General features: G+C 37.4%; 1 protein-coding gene across 1 annotated transcript; it reads right to left on the bottom strand.

Annotated features, from left to right (window-relative positions):
• Nucleotides 1-195: 195 nt before the first annotated feature.
• On the bottom strand, nucleotides 196-24,137 carry abat (4-aminobutyrate aminotransferase). Its single transcript, XM_084420730.1, has 16 exons — nucleotides 23,832-24,137; nucleotides 15,373-15,542; nucleotides 14,273-14,370; nucleotides 13,545-13,574; nucleotides 12,423-12,540; nucleotides 8,391-8,440; nucleotides 7,583-7,663; nucleotides 7,127-7,219; nucleotides 6,521-6,583; nucleotides 6,353-6,416; nucleotides 5,969-6,117; nucleotides 4,736-4,873; nucleotides 4,123-4,290; nucleotides 3,078-3,224; nucleotides 2,700-2,811; nucleotides 196-2,186 (listed from the first exon to the last, which is right to left on the bottom strand). The coding sequence occupies exons 2-16, from the start codon at nucleotides 15,440-15,442 to the stop codon at nucleotides 2,065-2,067; spliced, it is 1,503 nt and encodes a 500-aa protein (XP_084276856.1). The 5' UTR covers nucleotides 15,443-15,542; nucleotides 23,832-24,137; the 3' UTR covers nucleotides 196-2,064.
• Between the last annotated feature and the right edge of the window lie 355 nt (nucleotides 24,138-24,492).

The following is a 24,492-nucleotide window of genomic DNA, read 5'->3' as shown; positions in this document are numbered from 1 at the left end:
TGATTACACACTCTTAACAGGAAGCCTTAACACATCTAATATGTAGATTTCCCTTTTTTTTTTTATTCGCTAAAACAAAAAAACATGTTCACTGTGTATGTGTACATTATTGTGCAAATATATCATTTTGATCATTTGTCATGTGCATGTGTGTTTCTTGGTCATTTTGCTTCAAAGACAGGCAAGAATAAAAAATTATTCAAATTGTCAGATTTATTTTATAACTTCCTCAGACAACATTAAGGTTATGTAGAAATTACCTCAATATTTTTATCTAATTTTACTACATATAACAGTGTAAACCATTTTCTTTCTTTTTTTTTTAATTGTTAGAGTATCAACAATACACATTTCTCAATTAAATACTGACTTTGCCGAGTACAAACAGACACAGCGTTTACATTTAGAGTCACTGCCGCCGCCTGTCCACAACATTAAAAGGAACATTTGAAAGGCATCCAAAACTACATTTCTACATTACACTGTCATGGGACACAATATCACGAAGGAATAACACTATGTGTTAGAGACGGTGTGATTTTATACATATTTATACATATTAACTTGATTCTGATGCAGCTGTAAACATGGAAACGTGGTTAGTCTTCACTAATAAAGCTTACAACAATGAGCATTGCATAAACTCACTACATGAAGTACATATTGGGGTTTAAGAATTTAAAAAGGAAAGGACGATTGAAACGCCAAGCTGAAGGGATGTTCACTCTTTCAGCTTGGAGCAACTGGAATAGGAGAATCACCCCAAAGATGATAAACGTATACAGGCTTGTGATGGCCATTTAGCGAAGATGACCTTGTAGACGTTATCCATACCTTTTCTTACATGGCCTGTGATGAGGAACATGAGGGGATCATGTTCACCTGAGCAGAGGATGGACGCTAAGCTGAGCAGCCCCAAGCTTGTGCTTTTAAGACATGTTTCCTGATGGATTTCTATTGTTAGATCAGGTAGAAGTTTGGCTGTGAAAATACAAACGCATCTTTCATTGTCAATTATGGAATCCTGTTAATGCTGTAGGAAATATCAGCCCTCACATTACCACACCAGGTTGTGCTTTAAATGTTTCGTGCTGGCAACATTCTGTTCGTATCTCACTGGGATTCAAATCAGAGGCTTTGCGTCACAGTAAAGACAATGTCTCTTTATGATTGAGGAATTATACAGTAAAGCAGACACCTCAATAAAGGGACTTTCTGATTGCTTGAAGGTTATTGGCTCAAGAGACGTCCTGTTAAAATGGGAATAGAGGTTCTACAGTTCTCTGCAGCTTCTTGCTTTTTCCAGCTTTCCATCGGCTCTATCCAGCTCAAGATGCAATCAGTCCAACAATGCTTCCACGACTTGTCTTTCACACATGCTTTTAATTCAGAGAGGACCATAATATTCAGGTGCTCTGTAAATTCAATCTGTCATCATGCAAAATTACAAACTAGACATTTCCAGTGCAACCATTTCTTTGTAGATATTAAAATAGTTATATTTTATCTTCATAAAGCCAGTAGTAGCTACTGTCTACTTCATGTACTTTTAGTGTCATACATAGTGACTACACATCTTTTCATGTTAACTTCCAAATGCTTAGACCTGGAGTCTTTCTCTTTGACATAAAAAGGGTTATGAGAAATATTGCAATAATAAATCCTGTACCATCTCTGAGGTCTCTGTATTGCTTTAACTAACTTTCAATGGAAGGAACTTTCTGGTCCTGAATGACCCTACATTCACAAACTAAGTTGCGACATCAGCAAGAGAGATTTACTTTAATATATAATTTGAGTGAATGACCCTGAATTGGAGGCATTACTACTGGGATAATTCCTGTATTCTGCTTCAGATCTTCAATCAAGAAAAAAGAAAAGATCAGCTAAATAAAAAGAGATAGAAAACAGATTTTTATCCTTCCTAATTAGAAATGACAGGATGAGAGTGGACGGAAAGAGAGAGAGACGGTGATCAATTAATTGTGACAGGCTGGTATAAACCCTTGAGTGGGATTGAACCCTATATGTTTCATAATCAAGGCTGACCTGGCAGCCAGAACTCTATTCATGCTCAGTCAGAACGTCATTCAGGATGTTCAGGAGCTGATGGACATGGTACTCCTTGAAGACCAGAGAGGGACGGAAACGGATAGACCTTTCGCCACAGGAACCCAAAAACGCACCTGGTGAGATAAACAGAAGTTTTTTTTTATTTTAGAGAACATAGTATCCCATAAAGCCTCTGCATCTTGTGCGGACAGGGTCTAAAATGAACACTATTTGTTACTACTATACTACTAATATAATTATTGCAAATTGCATATTATATAATTACCTGACAATGACCTGAGCTTTGTCACTAGCTATGTTTCCAAATTTTAACTTTTGCGCAAAATTGTAAAAAAATCGCTTAAAACATTTGCGAATAAAGCAGCGTTTCCATCCCATGCGTTCAAGAGAAGAAAATCATCACTTCCAGGGAAATTGGCGCTAAATATCTGTAAAAAAAATGGAAGTTGCTGCAATCGGGAGAAGGAACTGTGGCTTTTTTCCCCAACGTTGTAAATGAACTGCATCTCAGAGCACACAGATGAAACATAATAACTAATTTATGAATCATTTATAAAATAATCCAATTGTCATAAGAGCAAAAAACATCAAATTTAAACCTTGTGTGTGATGGGGCCACAGCTTACCTTTGTTCCTGGCCTTCATCATGATACTGTTGCGCGTGGCATCATCGCAGGCGTCTATGGCACAGAATGTACCCTGGCCACGGGCTCTACTCAGGATATGAGGGTACTGGGTCTACGTGAGGAGAAGCAGCGAGACATTCAAACAAATAAACAGCTCACGATGTGGACAGTATCATATATCCACAGCTTCAAAACAAGCACTCATTACGTTGCCAAAATCGATTACAGGCTCAGGTTTTCTCTCCGGCAGCAGGAGTTATGAGGCCGGCCCTCAGATAAGCAATGAACGTCATGATAGAACCATTAACAGTTTTGAAGCCTTTCGTGATGAGCTGTGAGGAATCAGTCATGTAAGGATATAAATGAAGATGGCTGTACCTGCAGTGTATAAAGGCCCTGCAAAAGAGCCTTCCCTGAGCGCGTCACCTCTTCCAGAAGGTTCTCTCTTCTGATCACATTAAGCACCTCTGATAAGAACAGATTCTTTGAGGGGTCTCCCATCCAGGTGTTGAAGATTCTGTAGGGCTGAGGTGAATACAGTCACGTCAGTTTAAATGGTTCTTACACTCAAGTCTTCTTTAAGACGTCATGCAACCAAAAATGTATTTTGAGGGCATTCATAGGCAAAAATACTCCAAGGAGAGGCCATTTGATATTTTAATAGAAGGGATGAACCCTTCAGTATGTCCCGCCTCAAATTCTGTTTTGAATGCGTCAACACAAGAGATAAATTGTGTCAAGCAATTTTAAGTAGACCAAAAATGAAAAAGATTTTTGTTTATTTATTATTTTATAGTAATAATTTATAATATAAGAAATTATTTTCACCATTTAAATTGCACTGTTATAATTATTATAGTAACAACAACAATTATTATTCAAAATTATTAACACTCTCATCTCTCCCTATGTGCACTGGTCACTTACATTTTTTTGGGACAATTTTGGTTTCACATTGCACTGTCTGTACTGTTTTTGCCCTAAATGTCTCTTTTGATCCACTGCTCAATGTCGAAAGTTTTTAAGTAAAGCATTTATGAAAAGTATACGTTTATATAGGTTACATAGTTATATATAAGGTTATATGTTTATATAGGTTACATGTAGATTTTTTTGTGGCTTGGAATGTAGATAAAACTGCACCACTGGAGGTAACGTTACAGAAAGAAACAGTAGGGGGCATGATTGCTCAGTTCCATACAGCTATGAATCTCATCCAAAGACACGCAATCATTTAGACAAACAAAGACTGCGAAACTGACAGAACAATCATCTGATACTAAAACACATTATAACTCCATTCATAAACAATCACTTATAAACAAAAACGATAAAGCAAAGCAGCCCACTGGGAACAATTACTAAGAATGGGATTGACGACTTTGCATGAGGGGGCATTTGGGGAAACAATGACAGCCCTTACTTTGTCTGCTTGCAGTTCATCCCTGTGATAATATCCTCCTGTCAGCATCTTCTTGCTGAAGGAAACAACATCAGCAGGGTCGTCCATACCCCAATGCTCATGGGCCCAGAACTTGCCTGTTGCTCCTCCACCTGTCTGCACCTCATCCACGTGGAAAGCACAGCCATGCTGAAAGATCCAGACACAGATAAACATCTGTTAGCTCACTCTCTGTCAAAACCCATCTTGTCAGCCTGCATAAAACAGCATACAACACCCACTGGACACAGCCGTTGCGCTTTGCTACGCTTCATTTGAAGAGAACACTTCCCGAGTTTTTCAGGGAGAGCGTGGACTTCGTCACAATTACTTAAAGGGCCTCTTTTCTGTTCTCTGCATAAAATCAGCCTTATTAAATCATTCCCTTTTGTGTTCTGCCTTATCTCGTTCATAAGGACTCAATTTAGAGCAGATAAAAAGAACTTCGTGCAGTGCCTTTTTTTATTAGTGTTCAAAGAGTCTCATTGTAGCAATTTAGAGTGTCTATTTGAAACGACTTCAAAGCACAGAACCAATAAGAAAGGATGACTATGGAGGAAAGCTAAGCAAAGTTAGCTTGGAAAAAACGTTTCACCTTGCGTGCAATATTTCGCAATTTGATGAAGAAGTCAGGCGAAGCGTGGTTGTCCCCCCCCTCTGCCTGGATGGGCTCGATAACAATGCCAGCAACTGGTTTGCCCTTCTGCCTCCACTTCATGATGAGATCCTCAACCTGACACAGAGAAAAGTTAAAAACTTATTCAATGCTTTACTTACCTTTATCTTACTTGCATGTTAAGAACTAGATAACACCTTGCAGTCTGTGCATTGTAAGACAACGATTAGCGTCTGTTTTTAGTAAACTATGCTCCACTCCAAAATTGTATGCAAGATACTGGATATCTAGTGTCAGATAGTTGACAAATTAGGTATTTCTGTAATATTCCTGGTTCAGCACAAGTTTAGTTGAAAGCATTAAGCATCATGTTGATTAACAAAAAAAAAAAAATATATATATATATATATATATATGTTTTGACTCGTCCCTCATTTTCTTAAAGAAACGCAAAAAGCATGGTAATGGTGAGACACTAACAATAGAAGAAAATGGGGCCCATTCTTGAAGGATTTAAAAGCAGAAATGTGAAGCTTATAATTTTATAAAATCACTTACATTACTTAAACCATGTCATCACATTTACCATTGCTCTGTGAAATGTTAGTGTGTGAAATCCAATAATTTCAAATGGAATTCATTTAATCAGGAATTTCTAGCAAGGGTGAAACATTTCACCTCGCAGATTTCGCATCGGGTTTTCACCGTATTGACAAACAGCAGCTTGGTTGACCTCTGTGTGAGCGGTGCATTGTGCATTACTACACTATTGGCAGTGGACAATGCAGCTTTCTGTTGGTCAACAAGGTGATTCTGCGTGAAAAACTAGGATATCTGCTTTGGAGAAATGCTTTGCCTTGCGCAAAATTCCCAATCGCGTATATATTCCTATTGAAATGACTAAAGGGTTTAGGGTTCACAGTGATCTGTTTTCATGCTGACAAACCTGTAAAATGGGATATAACTTTACACAACATTAAAATCATGTTAACATCGTTGTTTATGTCTTGTGGTGATACTAGAAATAGCGAGTATTTTAAAATGTATGGATTGGTGTACCTCAGTGTAACGTATATTTTGGCTTTTTTTGAAGAAAAGGTGGGAAACTCACAAATGCTGTTGATTGAGCATTACTTGTACTGAACCCAAAATATTCTTTTAATTATCGTGGATTTTTTTTTTTTCTGTGAACACAAAGGAGAGATCTCAGACCTCCTCCAGGCAGCGGGCCTCTTCCTGGGCGTTCTCCCGTGCAAACTCCTCCAAAGGGTACTGGAGCTTAGGGAAGGGTGCGATAGGCCAGTCAAAGGCCGGTATATCCAACTTGTGAATGGCTTTGGAATGTGTTGTGGCCAGGCAACCTGTAATACAACACCACACACATTAAGGGGATGGATGTCCCAGTTAAAACAAAACAGCCAGGCGTCTTTGTTGGTCAAATGAAGTCATATGATACAAATAGTTGCAAAGGCAAACAAATGTAAGGCTAATACATGCAGGCCAGGTCAAATCCCTGAAATCCCTGAAGTGTACTGAACTGAATCAGACACATCTTTTATGTTCTTATAAATCAACAGACAATTTTCAAGCACTTACCCAGAGTTCTCCCATGGAAAGCTCCCATGAAAGACAAGATGCTCAAATCTGGGCATCCAGGACTCTGAGAGAGAGGAAAGAGAATAGTGTGTGTAAAAAGAACATTAAGATTTCAGGAGCCGCAGTCATGTGCATAATGTGTGTCTTTCACAGTGTCTATTCTCTAACCTGGTTGATCATGCAAGAGCCGATTTCCTCCGCAGATGGGTTGGTGTCTCCTCTCTCCTTATTCTAGAAACCATTAAAAAAAGTATTAGATATCAGATGATTTAAGATCTGTTCATGTGTATAGAGTAGGGCTGCCAACATATGTACGTAGGTACTTACAGTACATTTATTTCCATATAATGAACACAAGCACTGTCCAAGAGTCCATTTTATGAGCCCAGTTAATATGGAATAAGTCAGGAATATGTTTTTTTTGTGTGTAATTACATCAGATTTTCTTATGATTCCCTCACCTGTATCATTTGACAGCCCTAATATAAAGTAATCTGAATTAAATCAGTATTTCTAACAGACTTAAGCTTTCAAGCTTCTGTTATACTTTTGCAAGCAATAATACCAATGATATCAAAAATCATAATACGTATTATTACAAAAAAAGAAGAATTAGGAAAAAAATATTCTAGTGATACACAGTGATTTCTTTCCTCCAACAGTTTCAGTCTTGGTATTATTATTGCCAAAATACAACCGATATCACACCTATATAAAGCAAAATTTGCAGTTTGTGTGAGTCGAGCAGGAGCAAACTGAGGAAAGTCCACTCACTCTGTACCAGATAAACATGCTCTTGAAGGCATTCTCATTGGAGCAGGAACCACAGGCCATGGTTTGTACTCGCGTCATTCCGCTGGGGGCAATCTGATGTTGAAGAAAGAGTCATTCACAGCACTCCGCACTGGCACCTCTACAATAAACAGCAAGCCACTTCCGGCCAATGTGAAAAAGAGCGCAATCATTTATTAGGTTCATAGTGATATCTGCAAAGGACGTTATCAAGATTAAGAAAATCCCAAAGGGCTTTTTTACAACTGCCAGAAAACAATCTGTTCTTCAAGTGAAAGGTCTAAACCTTGCGCAAAACACAGTCCTTACTTGTGAGCATTGTCAGCAATAATTTCTGAGACATATGCTGTTATTAGCTTTTGTTATTGCAAGTTTGTGGAAACATACATCTTTCAAGAAATCCTTCACTTGTGTTTCTTCAAATCCAACAACACTCACCGTCAGCAGGCTCTCGACCAGTTTGTCTGGAAAGTTCTCAGGTGGCAGAATGCCAAGTGCCGGCCGGTTGACAAATGCACTCTGAAAACAAAAATTCACACAAAATTTGAAAAAGTACATTTGAAGTGTTATTACACTACTATTCATAAGTGTATACAACTTGTGGACACAACTTGTGGACACTTGTGTCACGACTCACTTGTGAATGGTAGCAAATTGACACCATTACAGGAATAAATCATATTTTAAATAACTTTAATTAAGTTTCACTATATTACTGTACTCAAATTTTTATCAAATAATGCAGCCTTGGTTAACATGAGACTTCTTTCAAACCATTACAAAAATCTTACAGACCCCAAACCTAATAACAGTAGTGTATCTGCTAAAAAGTGAATTATAAAAGAAATTAATTTTGTTTTTAATGGAAAACTTAAGTGAAGCAGTGCTACTGAAAAGCAGCTCTGTGCATCACACCTTTAAAATTCTCATCTCGTTCCACTCATGCTGACTGTTTGACTGTACAATGGAAATTAGATTTGCAGTAATCTATCTATAAAGACACACACTCGCACACATATGTGCACCCCCATGCGCGCACACACACACACACACACACACACACACACACACACACACACACACACACACACACACACACACACACACACACACACACACACACACACACACACACACACACACACACACACACACACACACACACACACACACACACACACACACACACACACACACACACACACACACACACACACACACACTTCATAGTCTGATCAGGACTCACCATATTATTTGGATTGGTCATCACTTTCATTAAGGCTGGATGATTGTAACCTAGAAAAGAAGATCAAAAACACTGTCAATCTATTCATTATACATGCAGTGCGATATCTGAAGATTTGAAACAGTGAAAACACACCAAAACAGACAGCAATTTAATTGAATGGCCCCATTTTGTCATAATTGGAGCTGAAGGCAACAAAATGTATTTGCACGCTAGTGGGTTGAGGTGGATAATTGATATAGTCGCTCTCTATGACTACAGCTGCAGTGAGAACAACTCTCTGATACTACTACTCTTACACAAAGCACCCAAAAACATTAGAACACTTAAGCCACAATCAAATATGTATGAATGTCATTGCAATACACAAAAATATCAAGTGGAAAATCATGCTAGAGCTTCTCTTGGTCCCAAAGTCATTTGTAGTGTAGATGCATGAAGTCGATGATTTACAAGCTAACAAACATAATGTTGTGAAATATTTGAGAAGTAACTTAAACAATGGTTTAATATTTTTGCATAATGACATTTATTTGGTTAAGTGACTTTTTGAGGTGTCTGACTCTGTGCACCTTGATGAGACAAACTGTATGTAGAGGTAGAGACAATTCATTGAGATTAATCAATCTTAATTAACAGATTAATAATAATAAAGTAACAGAATTTACTGTAATTTCGTATGTTTCTTGAATAAAAAAATCAGTTATGGTAGAGTGAGCCTGTAAATTCACTGTCATTTTTTTTCTTACAACTTTAAATTTAGCAGTTAGGGCTGATCCCCAAAAAAAAGGGAAGAACTGATCTGTTATGTCTGCAGAACAAGACATGCCCATAACAAATTGAACAAACGTCAAGTTTCACATGAACATGTGCCCTGCCCTAAATGTAAGCACAAACCATTTTCAGTGTGTTTTTCTGACATTACATAAAATTGTGTAATGTGTAATGTGCAAATGTATATATAAACTCATAACCCTAGCAACAATCTGAAGTATTTAGGAATCCAAATTTGCTTTTACCTAGTTACAGAGAATTATACATATGAAGAACCAATCATATTGGAGAATGAATCATGTCACCTTTGCCACACTCCTATTCCCTAACAAATGTGGTACTCATTTTGTCGAGGGGATTATCCGTGATTGATAGGTCTTCCCGGCCGTGATTAAAGCACATTCGAAGGCATTGTCTGGAGGTCCGTCTGATTAATGCTGTGTGACAGGCTAGACACTAGAGATCTTACTTCCATTCCCGAGTGATTGTGTTTAGTGGAACACGAGATCTTATTCCAAAGTGATAGTGTTAAAAAGGGACGAGGCATCGTCCGACTAGAAGCAGGTGTCGGAGAGGTGACGCCTTGTAGAGTATAAATTTGTAGGTGTCGAAGTGGAGACGCCCTAACGCCCGACTTAACTTAAGTCAGGTGCGTAAAGGAAAATCTACCACAGCAGCTTAATCAAGATGACTAGCTTTTAAAACTGCATGCCTACAGCTCACTAGGAGTAGAAACAGTACTAGTTTGACCTCTTTTGCTGAGGAGTTCATTCTGTTCTAAATGCTGCATCTGGCTCTTTCAGTCCTGTGAAGTCAACTGAAACAAGCATTTGTCCATGCAAGTGGCTGCCTTTATGTGAAAACACCAGCTGTTACCACATGGGTCATTCCTGTAATACAGTACATTTTCATGTCCCCATCATATTTTTTGGATAATTTTTTTTTACAATTACAATTCTTAAAGATTAAATCATATTAGTTTCCTTTATTATAAATCACAAACAAACATGTGTCAGTATTCGGTAATATGGTATATTGCGGTAATGAGTGGTATTTTGGTAATGAGTGGTACTGTTATTGTCGGCACTTCAAAATACTGGAAAATTCTCAGCAACTTATCCGAATTGGTTAGATTTTTAAAATTCACATTAGCTTGATTTCTATTAACCACTTAAGATTTACCAAAGTGTGCACACTGGCCTGAAAAAAAAAAAAAGTTCAAACAGCTATTTAGATTTTTGTATATTTACTATGGTGTTTAACAAACAACTCAAAATAATTTTACTTTTATTATTGTTCTTTATAGTTGAGTTCTACTGGACTTCTGATTTTTTTTTTAAACATTTGTCTACACTTTGTATACATTTCTTGTGCATTGTTCTATTATATTTAATTATGTCAAGTTAGATAAATTTACTGGACTCTTACTGAAGTATTATATTATCAAAACTTCCAAAATGCCTATAAAAATACACATACTCAAAAAGAACATGCACTGACGCAATGACATTTTTTTTTCTTATTTCCATCATGCTGAGTGAGATCTGTCTTGACTTTCTTGCCATAGCGTAAATAATCGAGTCAGAATTAATAATATTTGATTGCCTGAGCTTGACCAGAGCACATTTCTGAAAGTCTTGTATATTGTTTCATAGAAATACTTCCTTAAATTACACCACAAGCACATTTACTTCTAAAACTTATACAGAGTAAAGAATGTACTGCAAAACAAGAATGTACCTCATGAACTCTAGACAAGCCAGTACAGACTACTATACAACACTCCACCCACTGTTTCTGTTATTTACAGCAACAAATGTTTTGATATCTTGATCAAATGAATTATGAAAATCTGAAAAGGGGATGCTCAAGCTCATAAAAAAATAAAATAAAAATAAAAGCATCAAAGAGGTAGAGTTATCTATTTTGCTGACTGATGGTTGAATCTGTCCAGTGGCTGATCCAGGATCACAGAAAGCTTTAGATGAAGTCATGTGCTTTACTGACACATGTAAAGAACAGGCCGCAGAGCGAATAAAGCCTCGCTCTTGCTTAAACACACAGGATACAGGTGTGCAACACATTAAGTATGAAAACTAGTGGATTGTGGTGTGTGTTGCCCTTGTGTATGCATGTGTCTGTCATTGTGAATGTTTTGGGTGAGTGGGGGTTGTGCATTGACGTAACAACAATATCCCATAATACACTTCTGTTCAAATGAAACAGGAGAAGCAAGTGCAAGGGAAATCAAAGCTCATTAAATTGGAGTCACCACCTGAAGGCACATCTGAGAGCGAGAGACAGTAGCTTCACTCAATTTGTTGAGGCTGATTAAATGCAAGTAAGCTAACGGACCAAACGAATGAGATGCAGACAGAGGAAAGGTGCTCTTTCTGCCTCTCAGGTCAGTCTGTCATATCTGTACAGGCAAACCTCAAAGGAAGTCCTGAGTTCCTGTCGCTCACATTTAATCATCCGCACCAACAAGTCGCCTCAGGCAAAGCCACAGGACGCCTCTCACATTTACTGAGCAAGAACAACACAGTGGCCACAGTGACAACACTGTATGTTGGATTGTGAGATCCTTTCCAACTCTCGTGCAGTGTTGTTATTGTTAACTAAAACTATTACAATTTTCATTAATTGAAATAAAATGAAAAAAAAAAAAAAAAACAGTATATAGACATTAGATAAAAACATTGCTGCTAGTGTTTAATTACAATCAAATAAAATATTTAATCTCAAAATACATCTCATAAATGTATGAGATTCATTTTAATTAAATTTAAATAGCCGACTAATTAATTCTAAGATAATTAGAATTAGAATTAAGATAATCTCTAGATAATTCTTAAGAAATATTGCAGTATTTTATTATATTCTAAGTGATTTATCTGTGCACTGCACATCATTCTTTTTTTTAAATTCATGTGCCCTCACAAACTCTAATCAAAGTATCTTCTCTTCTCTGATGACGTGTTTACTGGCACGAGGGCGGGACAACCTGTCACTCAACATGACATCACAGCAACAACAAACCACAACCATCCAATCAATTACCACTGGAAAAAATCCTGTCCAGTCCTACATTTTTTCTTGTTCGAGAAGCTGTTTCACTTGGATATACGTCACGCAACTTCCCTTTCATGCCGACTTTAATTCAAAGTTGTCTTATTTCCTGTCTTACAGTAGATGTGTCAGTGGTCTGCAGAGCAATGCATGTGTTGTTACAGAGACCAGCTTACTGACGGAGCTCACCAATGGGGATGGAGGAGATTTGTGTGTACACGTCCAGCATTCGGTTACCGTCCACGTCCACCAGGTAGTTCCCTCTGCTCTCCTCATAGTTGCAAAAGAAATGAATCGCTCCAACATTCTGCAAACCAAAAGATAAGTAGAGTTGAATGTTGCTATTAAAGTGAATTGAGATTACACCTAATTTTTTTCTTTTTCTTGGCAGAGCTTCAGCTTCGTGTCAGTGAATGGCTAATAAAAAACCCGCAAGCTCTCACAACAGCTATTTGCACTGATGTCACATATGTATAAGTGGTGATTGTACAACTAAATGGTTATTGGCACAAGAATTTATAAAATAGAAATATAAAAAGTGAACATCAGGAAAAAATTAATGCTACAAAAGTCTAAAGTATATTCCCTTTAATGAATTCACATGTACTGTACAACTGAAAAAGCAGATGTCAAGTTTCAGACCGTGACTCATTACCACAAAATTGTGAGCAACGGTGCTTTATCTACTGAAATTGGCCTTTCCGTCTCCGTGGCTTTGAACCTGATGCAGCATCTATTTTTAGCACGTCTGATGAATAGGTTATGACTCTTCTTATGTCTGCTTATTGTGCACGGGAGACAGACAGCGACCAACAGACACGCACAGGAGCTGCGGCGAAGCAAATCTGTGATATTAGCTTCATCAAAGCCTGTCAGCTCACATCTATCTGCTCATCCACAGCAAAGCGGTCAAAAGATGACTGTGACTGCTCTCAAGAAGCTGGACCAGACAGCAGATAAATTACTGCCTGAAATACATTCCTCACTCAATATGCTGAAGACATCCAGACAGGCTGAAATATGGCTGGACGTCACATCAGAAGTGACATTGCTGATCTAGGGCAGTCACACTTTAGCTATACTGCTGTTAATCATATCGTTTTGTTTTGAATGGCACTGTCTGAAAAAGTGACTCATATAATTAAATCATTATCTAAGTACAAACTAAGAGAACTGCACCTCATGTGATTGACACTGGTTTTCAAATATCTCCATGTACAGAGTATGGAAGACTTCTATCTAATTGCATAACGCAAGTTTAAGGTACAGTTATGCGTGTATAAACTGAGCAAACGCCAAAGTTTGTCTCACCTGAATCTCTCCGAGTTGTCTCATCAGCTCCTGTTGAATGAGAGAAATTAATCTATTAGTCATTCTGCTCTGCAGAGTTATCAAAAGATATTTCTGTCAGCTTTAATCATACAAATATTGGACACACATTATTTTTCTTATGATTGTAATGCTTAATTTGTTTTATATATATAATTAACAAATACAATTATTTAAGCATTAAAATCATAAGAAAAATAATGTGTCCAATCTAATGTATATATATATATATATATATATATATATATATATATCTTATATTCTCTCTAAAAATCCTCTCTAAAAATATTCTCTCTCTCTCTCTCTCTCTCTCTCTCTCTCTCTCTCTCTCTCTCTATATATATATATATATATATATATATAATTAACAAATACAATTATTTAAGCATTAAAATCATAAGAAAAATAATGTGTCCAATCTAATGTATATATATATATATATATATATCTTATATTCTCTCTAAAAATCCTCTCTAAAAATATTCTCTCTCTCTCTCTCTCTCTCTATATATATATATATATATATAATTAACAAATACAATTATTTAAGCATTAAAATCATAAGAAAAATAATGTGTCCAATCTAATGTATATATATATATATATATCTTATATTCTCTCTAAAAATCTTATATTTCCTGCAGAGACATATCACAAAACAATCTGGTGATACATCTCATGGTAAAAGAGTAAAAATGCTGAGACTGAACCTGGGACTTTGGACCTGGCACAGCGGTCTTCATGGATGGGGTGTCATATTCAAACTCTGAAACAGTTTTTGTTGCAGTTTTGCTGACATATCTGGATCCTAATACAACAAAAACAGAATAAAAACTTAAATAAGACATACTTAATAATTTCAGCCACTGAAAGAGATTTTGAATTCACAGTTTGTAAAAATATAAATCATATTACAAGAAGAAAATGAATATCACATTTAGCTGAACATACTATTTTGATTTGAGCGGATGTTACCATTTATTCCATATCCACGAGTGCTGTGCAGTGTGCACAAACTGTTTTAATTATTAATTTCTTGCTGTTGTGTAAATGATCAAATCTGGTCCCCTTTTGTAGAAATTCACTTTCATAAAAAGTTACAGAGTTCAAAAAGTGCTGCATAACAGGAAAGAGTCATTCATTCATCCTTTAATTTCCTCTTGAATTATGAAAGGTTGCCTCAGTTTCAGTGAAGATAACTTCCTAAAAATGCTTAGCATTGCAATTTAGATGTTTATCTGACATCTCAAAGTAATTAACCAACTGAACACTGTAAGACCTTTTGTAGTATATCTGAAAAGTGGCCAGCAAATACATATAAAGAATAAATGCCACAAAATGCCTTTCAGCCATATTTGAGCAGTAGTACCCATGTGCACTTGAGGGGCTACATAAGTTTACAGAAGTGAACTCATAACTGAGCTACTGATTAATGTAGGACGCTGACAGGATTGGGACAATGTGACCAGACACTGAAGGACAAGACACAAACAACTTCTCTATACATGCAGAATTCACCAGCCAAAGCTGGACAGAACCAGATCCCTGTAACTCATTTACATGGTTAAGTAACTTTGAACTGTGTCCCTCTCGACATTCGGCTCTCTATCTATCCACACATCATTATCATTTTAAAGGAAGCCTCTCACTTACTAAGCCGAGCATGGAGTTTAATCACTCTGATAAAGTCTCTGTGACAGCTACAGCTCTTGTTGATGGTCAATAGTAGGTTGAGAACATTATAGTTAAACAAGCTTTTAAGACTGCAGGGTATCATAGTCTTCCATCTCAGCATGTTTTGTTTTTTTACCTGGAGCGGCTAGACGCAAGTTTTGCTGAAGGGAGACGGCCAGCTGGCGGGTCAGGAGTGAGGAAGCCATGTGTAGTACTCACGAAGGCAGAGATGAAGAGCGAGAGAGAGAGAGAGAGAGAGAGAGAGAGACAGCACACTGCCTGCCTTTCACCTTCCTTTTACTTCACCTGGGGAAAAACAATGAAAGAGATAGGTTACAAGGAGTGGGAGGCCAATATAGGTGTGGGATTACAAATTTAAGAATCTATTTAAGATCTGCTGATCTTATGTCCTTACATAACATAACATAACATAACATGAAAAACTAAGGTAGAGTACATTGAATTTAGCATTTAAGGTTATGATGATAACAAGATATTCCTGCCAGTCCTGTTCTCTCCATTGTAAGTTAAATGAGTCAGATTACTGAGGCTCTCACCCTTTGTCTTTAATGGCTCTTGGAGCCCCTGTCTTTGAATAGTTATGCTGATTGGATTAGGATTGGTAACACTCTAGAGTCTGGGGCGGGTTCCTATTGCTGTATACGTTATTTGCATGGTTTGTTTAAGGTCGTCACCCAAGTGCTTTGTATCCATTTCTAAGCACTGCCCTCTAAATTAATATAAACTACAATGTACTGTACACTGCCTTAGTTAGACTTGATGACTGCAGCTACCGACAGCTCGTGTTCTCAATAAAGAATCCTGCGTAAAATACAACCAAGTCTCCTGGTCTTCGCTTCTGAGTTTCCTGGAGGATAATATAATCTGCAGGTCAGACAAGAAATAATATCCATAATTTTATGTTATCAAGGAATTTCCTTGATCTTACATATAGTTGAACAGTTATACATTAATTGTTCAAACATACTATTATACAGACTATTTATTTTGTTAAAACAAAAACTACAAAAAAAGAAAAGAAAATTGTGTTTGTGATATTAGAATCATGACCACATAAACATATTACCACACACATTTACAGATCACCGTTTGCCATTGGTCGGACAAACAGATAGTCCTGCCAACTTGCACCATTGGATATAATAATTGTACTACATTGGCCTGGTCGGGAAGCTCAAACAAGTGTTGTTTTTGTTTTATTATATTATATTTTTAGTTTTATTTATATTTTTTATTCGCTTTTATTTTTATACATTTAGTTTTCATGTTCATTTAGTTTATTTTTTTAGTGATTTTATTACGTGCTTTTGTTATTTTATTAGATTTTTGTTTTTTATTTGTCTTTTTTTATTTCAGTTTTATGGTATGTTTACACAACAACAATGTACTAAAAATGGAAAAGTCTTTTCTTTGAGTTTTTTTTTTTTTTTTTACATACAGATAACAACGGTGTCAAAACACCCTCCATTCACACGGATCCACGAAAATGACTAAAAACGCTGTATTATGCTGCCAGGCCAGTAATTGGCGATGTCACTTACGTATACGCAATACGTATCTGCTTTCAAATGGTGCTTGAAAGTGACTCCCACACCTTATTGGACAGTTCTTTGATACTTTTTTGACCATTCTAGTTGGTTGCAAACTTGCAATCATTTAAAGAAACATGCACTGAACTGAAAACTTTCCGTTGCCCGAGGGCAACGCTGTGCTGTAGAGGGTTAATCATTCATCACAATGAGTAAAACCAAAGAATATAGTTCTGATGTGCAGCAAAAGATTGTTGAGCTTCACAAAATAGAAAATAGCTAAAGCATTGACAATTTCAATGGTCACAAAGCCTAAAAAAAAAAAGAGCTTTTTGGCAGCAAACAGGGATAAAAAGTACCCCATGCCCACGGTTAATTATACCGCTGCATCGTTAATGTTGTGGCCCAATTTTTTCGTGGAGGTCCTGGACATCTCCTGGCCTCTGCTAGAAATCTTATAATGGTTGGATCTTCCATCAGGACAACGATCCAAAACAAACATCAAAATCAACACAAAAATGTGTCACTGGGCACAAAATGAAGCTTCTGCCATGACCATCCCAGTCCCCTGACCTGGACCCTATAACAAATGAGTGGGCTGAACTGAAGGGAAGAAGTGCCAACATGGATCTGGGAATCTGAAGGATCTGGAGAGATTCAATATGGAGGAATGGTCTCTGATCTCTTGTCAGGTGTTCTCCAAACTCATCAGGCATTATAGGAGAAAACTAATTATGGCCAATGTGTTTTGGAGAAAACCCATTTATTACATAATGTGATTTACCCCCCATTTTCAATTCTTTTACTTCAATGAAAGGTTAGATTTTTTAGAATGTTTGACTGAAAGATCAAAAGGATTAACAATGCAGATTTATTTTTACAGCCATCTTTGATTATATTTACCAGGGGTGTCAATAATTCTGACCACAACTGTATATTGATATTTTATTTTATTTCAGTTAACATAAATGTTTTTAATATTCCTTGTTTTATTCAGTTTAGTTTTAGCTCACGATGGCTTTAGTTTAACCCTTACTCAAACAAACTGAGGAATATTCAGAAAGCACCCCAAAGCCAAAATGTTAACAATTTTCAGAGAAATCAACCTACAAACAGCTTGTCTCTAAAAATAGTTGCATATCTATTTTTTTATCAGAAGCTGATTAACAACCATATCGGTGCAAATCTTACAGTCTGCAGTGTGACAGTCCTGGGATCATGCTTCACAGACAGTTCCTCTCTCCCTGAGCAGCAGGTTCAGCCATGCCCATCAATCCTGTCCGATAACAGTGGTCCTGACAGTTGGCCCTCATGCCACTTAATTAAAGCATGGTTGATTGGTGTTAATTACAACATGGCTTAGACACTCACTGGCCCTCGGAAGATCTTTTTGCACTGCAGAACCATCGCAGCCGTTTCTTGGGACGGAGACAAGTGACTAACGGCGTGACTTTCGAGTACCACTAAACCTTCCCAACAGGCACAGGATTCAGGGAACTCGAGCACCACTCGGTCACACTTTGGCGTTAAGATTAACTGTGAAGAATAGTCCTGCCTAAGGGAAAGGCTGATGCCTGAGGGAATCCCGACATATCTTCAGCTATTATAATGAGTGAGCATATGCTTAGGGAAGGAAAAGCAAGGTGACGTTATGCAATTATTATGCACAAAATGTTCTTAACTGGAATAAACACCATGTTTCTGAAGCAATATTGTTCCTGCTCAGTTTAAATGTCATAGGCATATGTTTCTGTCATGGTTCTAGTCTGGACATTGAAAACCTGTGAATCAGTCTTCCTGCTCTATTGAAAGGAAGCTAGTCTTATACGTTTGCTTGTCCAAAGGAATCAATTCAGAGGGGAGAACCATAGCATCTTTATTCATGCGCAGGAGACGAGAAGCAGAAAGTGCATCTCTGTTGTGCTATAGGACGCTTACGCAATTGAGGCGGCAGAAGCAAGAAAAATCCAGACGCTCCGTCTCTCAGAAGCACTCCAACCAGACGGCTCATCGACCGGATAGAACCAGTTCTGAAAATGTGTGTTACACAAGCCTGTTGTCATGTGCCTGTGAGGATGCAGCAAGCAAAATGGGTTAAACTAGTTTGACGGCTGGGGGGCAACAACTTGACTGATGGAGCTGATTTTCCTTTCTCGAGTGAAAGAGACTAATTTCATTTCATTGACTGATAGAGATCGAAGAGATGAGGGAATGCTGATGGGAAGAGGAGTGTGGATACATAATAATAATAATAATAATACATTTTATTTATAATGCGCCTTTCTCAGACTCAAAGCACTACAGAATGTACAGAACAAACAAACAAACAAACAAACAAATTATATATAAAAAATCCGGTTAGACTTTGTGTGAGAGCACTTTGTGGACTACAACTCTTCGCTGCTTTCGACGCGGGAATCTGAAGAAAGAACAGCCCATTTTGTTTGAATGGTGACATTTGGGTACAAAACACACAGGCATCTCGATCTGCCTGCATAGATTATCGCAGCATTAGCACCGCGATTTGACAAGTGGAGGGAAAATGTGTTAAGGGGTGACGTCACATAGGCGACATGTAGTCTTTCTCGTTATGTCTTTTCCGCAACTGCTAGCCAAAGAATCATAAACTCGTAACATGAAAAATTACATAAAAAATTCACAGACAACATATGTTCACATTCATGGCACAATTCAAACGGGACCAGAAAATAATTATTTTCTCACATTCACTTGCATTGACGATTTTTCAACATAGAGGTCCACTTGGGGTTTTACGGATGGGCGGGACTTACCAGCTCTATATATGGGCATAGTTCAATTGACTCTGTACGCAATTGGATAGTCCTTCAACCAATCAGACCGACGATCCAGGCGACGTACTTTGCAGCGAAAACTCCAGGCAGGAAACGTGTCAACAAACGTGTTGGTTTGGAGCATTGATCAGCGGTTTGCAGAACCAGCAATGGCATCGAGCGATTTTTACAGGTTGTGCAAAAAACAACAACATGAAAGTGAGTGGTATTTACACCCACTCGAGCGATTTGTTAGCTAAACTAAAGAAGCTATTGAGCATCGTCGAGAGTGGATTTGATTAAACCCGCCAATAGTGCGCCAGGTGGATAAGCCAGTTTGTGATTGGTCCCCGCAAATTTGTAACGGAAGCAGGATAGAAGAACGTACAGGTTTCCAGCCTGAGCTGCAGGGCAAAATCAAATTGCCGGCAGATCAGGCTGGGTTTACCCAGTCTATGGCTGAACTGGAAGCCAATGCAGCTGCTGGAGCGCTGGAGTAATGTGATGGGGTGAGGATGTATAAGTCAAAACACGTGCGGCAGAGTTTTGTATATATTGCAACCTCTTAATAGAATTTGCTGGTAAACCTGCAAAGAGAGAATTACAATAATCAAGCCTTGACGTGATGAAGGCATGGATAAGCCTCTCTGCATCAGGCCTAGAGAGAAAGGGTCTAATACGAGCAATGTTCGTTATGTTTTTAAAATGAGGATTAAAAGTTAGCTGAGCATCAAATATCACGCCCAAATTACCCACCTGGCCAGAAAGGGACAATTGGGTATTGTTTACTGAAAGTTTAAAAACATTACATTTACTGACAGTTTTGGAGCAATTTAGTTTTAGAAAGTTGAGTTTCATTCACGCTTTGATTTCCAACGAACAGTCAGAAAGCTGAATAGAGATCAGGCTGAGAGCTGATATAAATCTGGGTGTCGTCCACATAACAGTGATAGCTCAGGCCATACTTCTGAATGATCTGCCCAAGAGGCAGCATATAAACACTAAATAAAACAAGACCCAAAACTGACCCCTGAGGGACACCATGACACAGAGGCACAGTCTGAGATCTGTTAGTACCCAGGTACTATATGCTGTGACATATGGTATCGAATGCAGCAATAAGATCTAACAAAACCAAAATGCCACAAGCCCCAGAGTCATTTATCTGCTCATTTTCAGCATCAAAATCAAACCAGCACTCTTTGTTCAAATCACATGACATCTGATTCTCTCTCAGCTAATCAATATTCATCAGGGGTCTCTGCATGGGCGCTGTGCTGGGGGAACATTTCAAAGCGAACAATAGCCGCCTGTGCTGGATTACACAACTCCGAGCCACTTCCTCTGCTCCTCATCCTCTCAGCTCAGAGTGTGAACTAAAGCCAGCGCTCCATGTGAGCAATGAGCAACCGCACACCAAACGCGGAGCCATTTTTAAAATGCAAATTATTCCTTAAGTTACGTAACACCATTTTTGGGAGCAGCTCCCCTCGGAAAAGGAGCAAGATAACATCAGTAGAAGTAAGCAACAAGACATGAAAGAGTCTACAGAATACATCCTCAATATATGTGAAGCTAATTTTTAAACTTCAGAGATGACAAATTGTGATTAACTGATTTTTAACTGATCATAGTGACCATAAAGATAGCAGAGAGATTATTTGGGTTTGCACTCTGGGAAATAATCATCATAATCCTGATCACCAGCAAATGAACTTTGATCGTTGGCTAGCGATAACATTGAGCACACTAAAGACACTGAGCTGTCAGTGAAGAATATGAGCACAGTTCATTGCGCACAATAGCTACTCATCGCTAACCCTGTTAAAGCCTATTGGTAAACTTCATTACACCAATTCCCCTCTGCATGATTTAAACAGTCTATTAGGTCATGTACAAGTCATTCTTTGCTACACTCACTCATACGAATGTGGTGAAGAAATATTCACAGGATTTCCCTCTATTTCATTAAAAAGATAAGAATCTAGACTCTAATACTGAATATGAAAATATGACTAATAAAAATATTCAGTCAAAATCTGAGAGGTTATGTAGTTGAAATAGACATTAAGAGTCTTAAATCAGTCTCTGTAGGAATGGTACATGAAAAAGGGGACATTCAGTGGGATTGAGGAGGTAAAACATCTGACAAATACTGCAAGACAGTTGCCAAGGGAACCAAGGAGGAAAACAATTGTACAACTGTCTTTCTTGTCTGGACGACAGAGCAACCTCTGTAGGGAAAAACTGTGGTGCTATTAAGAGGATAAATCTTGGTTAAGAAGCAATAGGCCAGGTTTTATGCATCAATACCTCGAGAAAAATAATTGCATGGCATATTCATTTAAAACAAAGCATGACATTGAGAGTGTTGCAGGGCTAATCCCAACAAATGCATCCTCAAAATGGGACAGAAACATGGGAAGTGCTCAGCATCAGATGGGAAGATGCTATGAATAACAAGTCCCACATACTGTACATGTACAGACAAATCAATCTGTCATCCATAAGGGGACTTCAAAAACATTCAGCATTCCTGAAAACATGCTCCACAATCAAATGCTTAAGCAGGTCTATTCTGTCAAGCTTCGCGCTATAAATCTACACTGTAAAAATCTGTGATATTTTACAGAAAAGGGCTACAGTAAAAAACCTGTTAATTGATTAGCTGTATAGCGATAGTATAGTATTGTTTAACATTGCATTATGCTGTTTTACTCTAAATGAATAGTTTTTGTAAGTAAAAAACATGAATTACCTTAATTTTTGGTAAAAACAGTAAAAGTACATTCCCAGAATTCCCTGAATGACACATCACATTGGATTATATTATATATAAATATTTTTTTGCATATTTTTACATTATTTTTTTTCATGTACATTAGGGTGTTTAGTGTACCATTTTTTTAATGCTAAAAAGGCGATTTGGGTATTTCAAGTAGACTGGTAAATTAACATTAATAAAACATATGGCTAGGAGTTATTAAATATACAGTCACCAATATGCCATTTCTTGCAACCACAGTTACCAGTTTTGTTGTTGTTGTTGTTTTTTTGTGAAAATTAAACTGATTTTTTACAGTGTAGGATAAATCATCCTTTTTATTCAGTGTGCAAAGCAAGGACAATATTGCAGGAGAGATTATGATACTAGATACTGAATGACAGCATACACCAAGAGCAGCTGAACATGTAAACAACATTTCACATGGATGTTTTGGAAACACAATTTTAAAAGATAAATTCAACAGCTAGTGTACACTATGTCAATATATTTGATTATGAACAAAATTGAGTTTCTTGCAACACAATATGTAAAGCTTTAAATAATCTTACTGAATATTACTGAATATAGTTTTAAAGAAACAGACTTCTCTGATAAGTCTTAATAGAGTTTCTGCTAAACAAAATGGTTCTATAGATCCCATATTAATGTATTATGGTTCAACTACAGGTCATCAATACAAAAAATATTTTTTTTTATTTAATCAGTATTCTTTCCTGTTTTCCATTAAAATATTTAGACATAATTAAAACAGATGCAAACAAGATGCATAAGAAAATATATCTTGAATTAATTTTAAATTTATTTATTTAAATTTATTCACATATTAAATTAAATATTTTGTTCTGGTTGAAAGCAAGTTTAAATCTAACAGAATAACTTATTCTATGCAATTTTGTTTCTCGAGAAAATTGTAATACTGCAAAACAGGGCAAACATGCGGTTATGGACACACTCACTATGACTAAGGATAAAAAATAATAATAATTAAACACTAAACAATTTAAAAAAAAAGTTTATATGAGGTACAATACATGAGAGCATTTGGATGACAGGTGGCTAATGTTGTTTTTGTCAGAATCAGTCACAAAGCAGCTGGTGGAACGGAGAAGCAACAGTATCCGGTTCCGACTGGATCTGACCTGTCAAACGGTTCTGCGAGAGAGAGAGAGACGTATGGAGAGAATCGAGACGATGCAGCAGTCCACCAGTCTACTGTCTCGCAACGCTGCAATGTTTCATAAGAAACGCGGCTGTTAAAAAACAAGACAGCTATTGCATCACCATCAACGCAGAGCGAGGCGTTCCTGCAGCGATACCTCTAATGCACGATAAACTTATGATTATGAATCACAAAATCAAACCGCGTGCTTATGCTCTGCGTCGAAAGCGCTGCAGCGTCTCTATTTCGCTACACTGTTCGCTGCTGCTGTAATGATAGGCTACTTAATGACATTTAAAGACTCACCTTTATGTTTATTCGCTGTACGGGAAGTGAAATATAGCAGGTTCTTGGTGGAAGGACGAACAAGTAAGACAAGAGTGCAGGAGTGAGGAACACAAGCAGATTTTAAAACATCATTAGAAGTCTGGCCCTTTTCCCGAGAGGAGGGTTTTGCTGGGGGATCCGCCGACTTCAGCCAATAGAGAGAGAGAGAGAGCTGCAGCTCCCGGAAATGTCAGCTCCCTTACACTGAGTACAGCTGTGTAGTCAGCAATTCATATTTCCCATTATGTAGCTCCAGTCTAGTAGGTTTTGATTCATTTCCGTGACTCGAATCTTTTGAATCACGGACGCGGTTCACCAAAAGATTCGTTCACTGATTAATTCAGTGTTCTGTATGCCAGTAGGTGGCGTTATGAGAGTTATTGAATCATTCGTTCAACCGATTCCTTACAAAAGAACTTGCGAATACATAAAAAAAAAAAATACATAAAAACATAAAAGTTTAAAAGCAGCGGAAGAAAAGGGATACCTTAAAACTCTCTAATTCAGGGGTTCCCAAATTTTCCATTCCAGGACCAGTATAATCTCAAGACCCACCAATATATCTCAATCTTAATCAAAAGTTTGATGAATTTATTTTCTGGAAATTCAGATTTTGTGGTGGCTGTGCTTTAAATAATCT

Source organism: Rutilus rutilus, assembly GCF_951802725.1.
Source record: "Rutilus rutilus genome assembly, chromosome: 1".
In the NCBI taxonomy this organism is placed as follows: domain Eukaryota; kingdom Metazoa; phylum Chordata; class Actinopteri; order Cypriniformes; family Leuciscidae; genus Rutilus; species Rutilus rutilus.
Note: the sequence above shows the minus strand (reverse complement) of the source record. Positions and strands in the feature narration are given on the sequence as shown.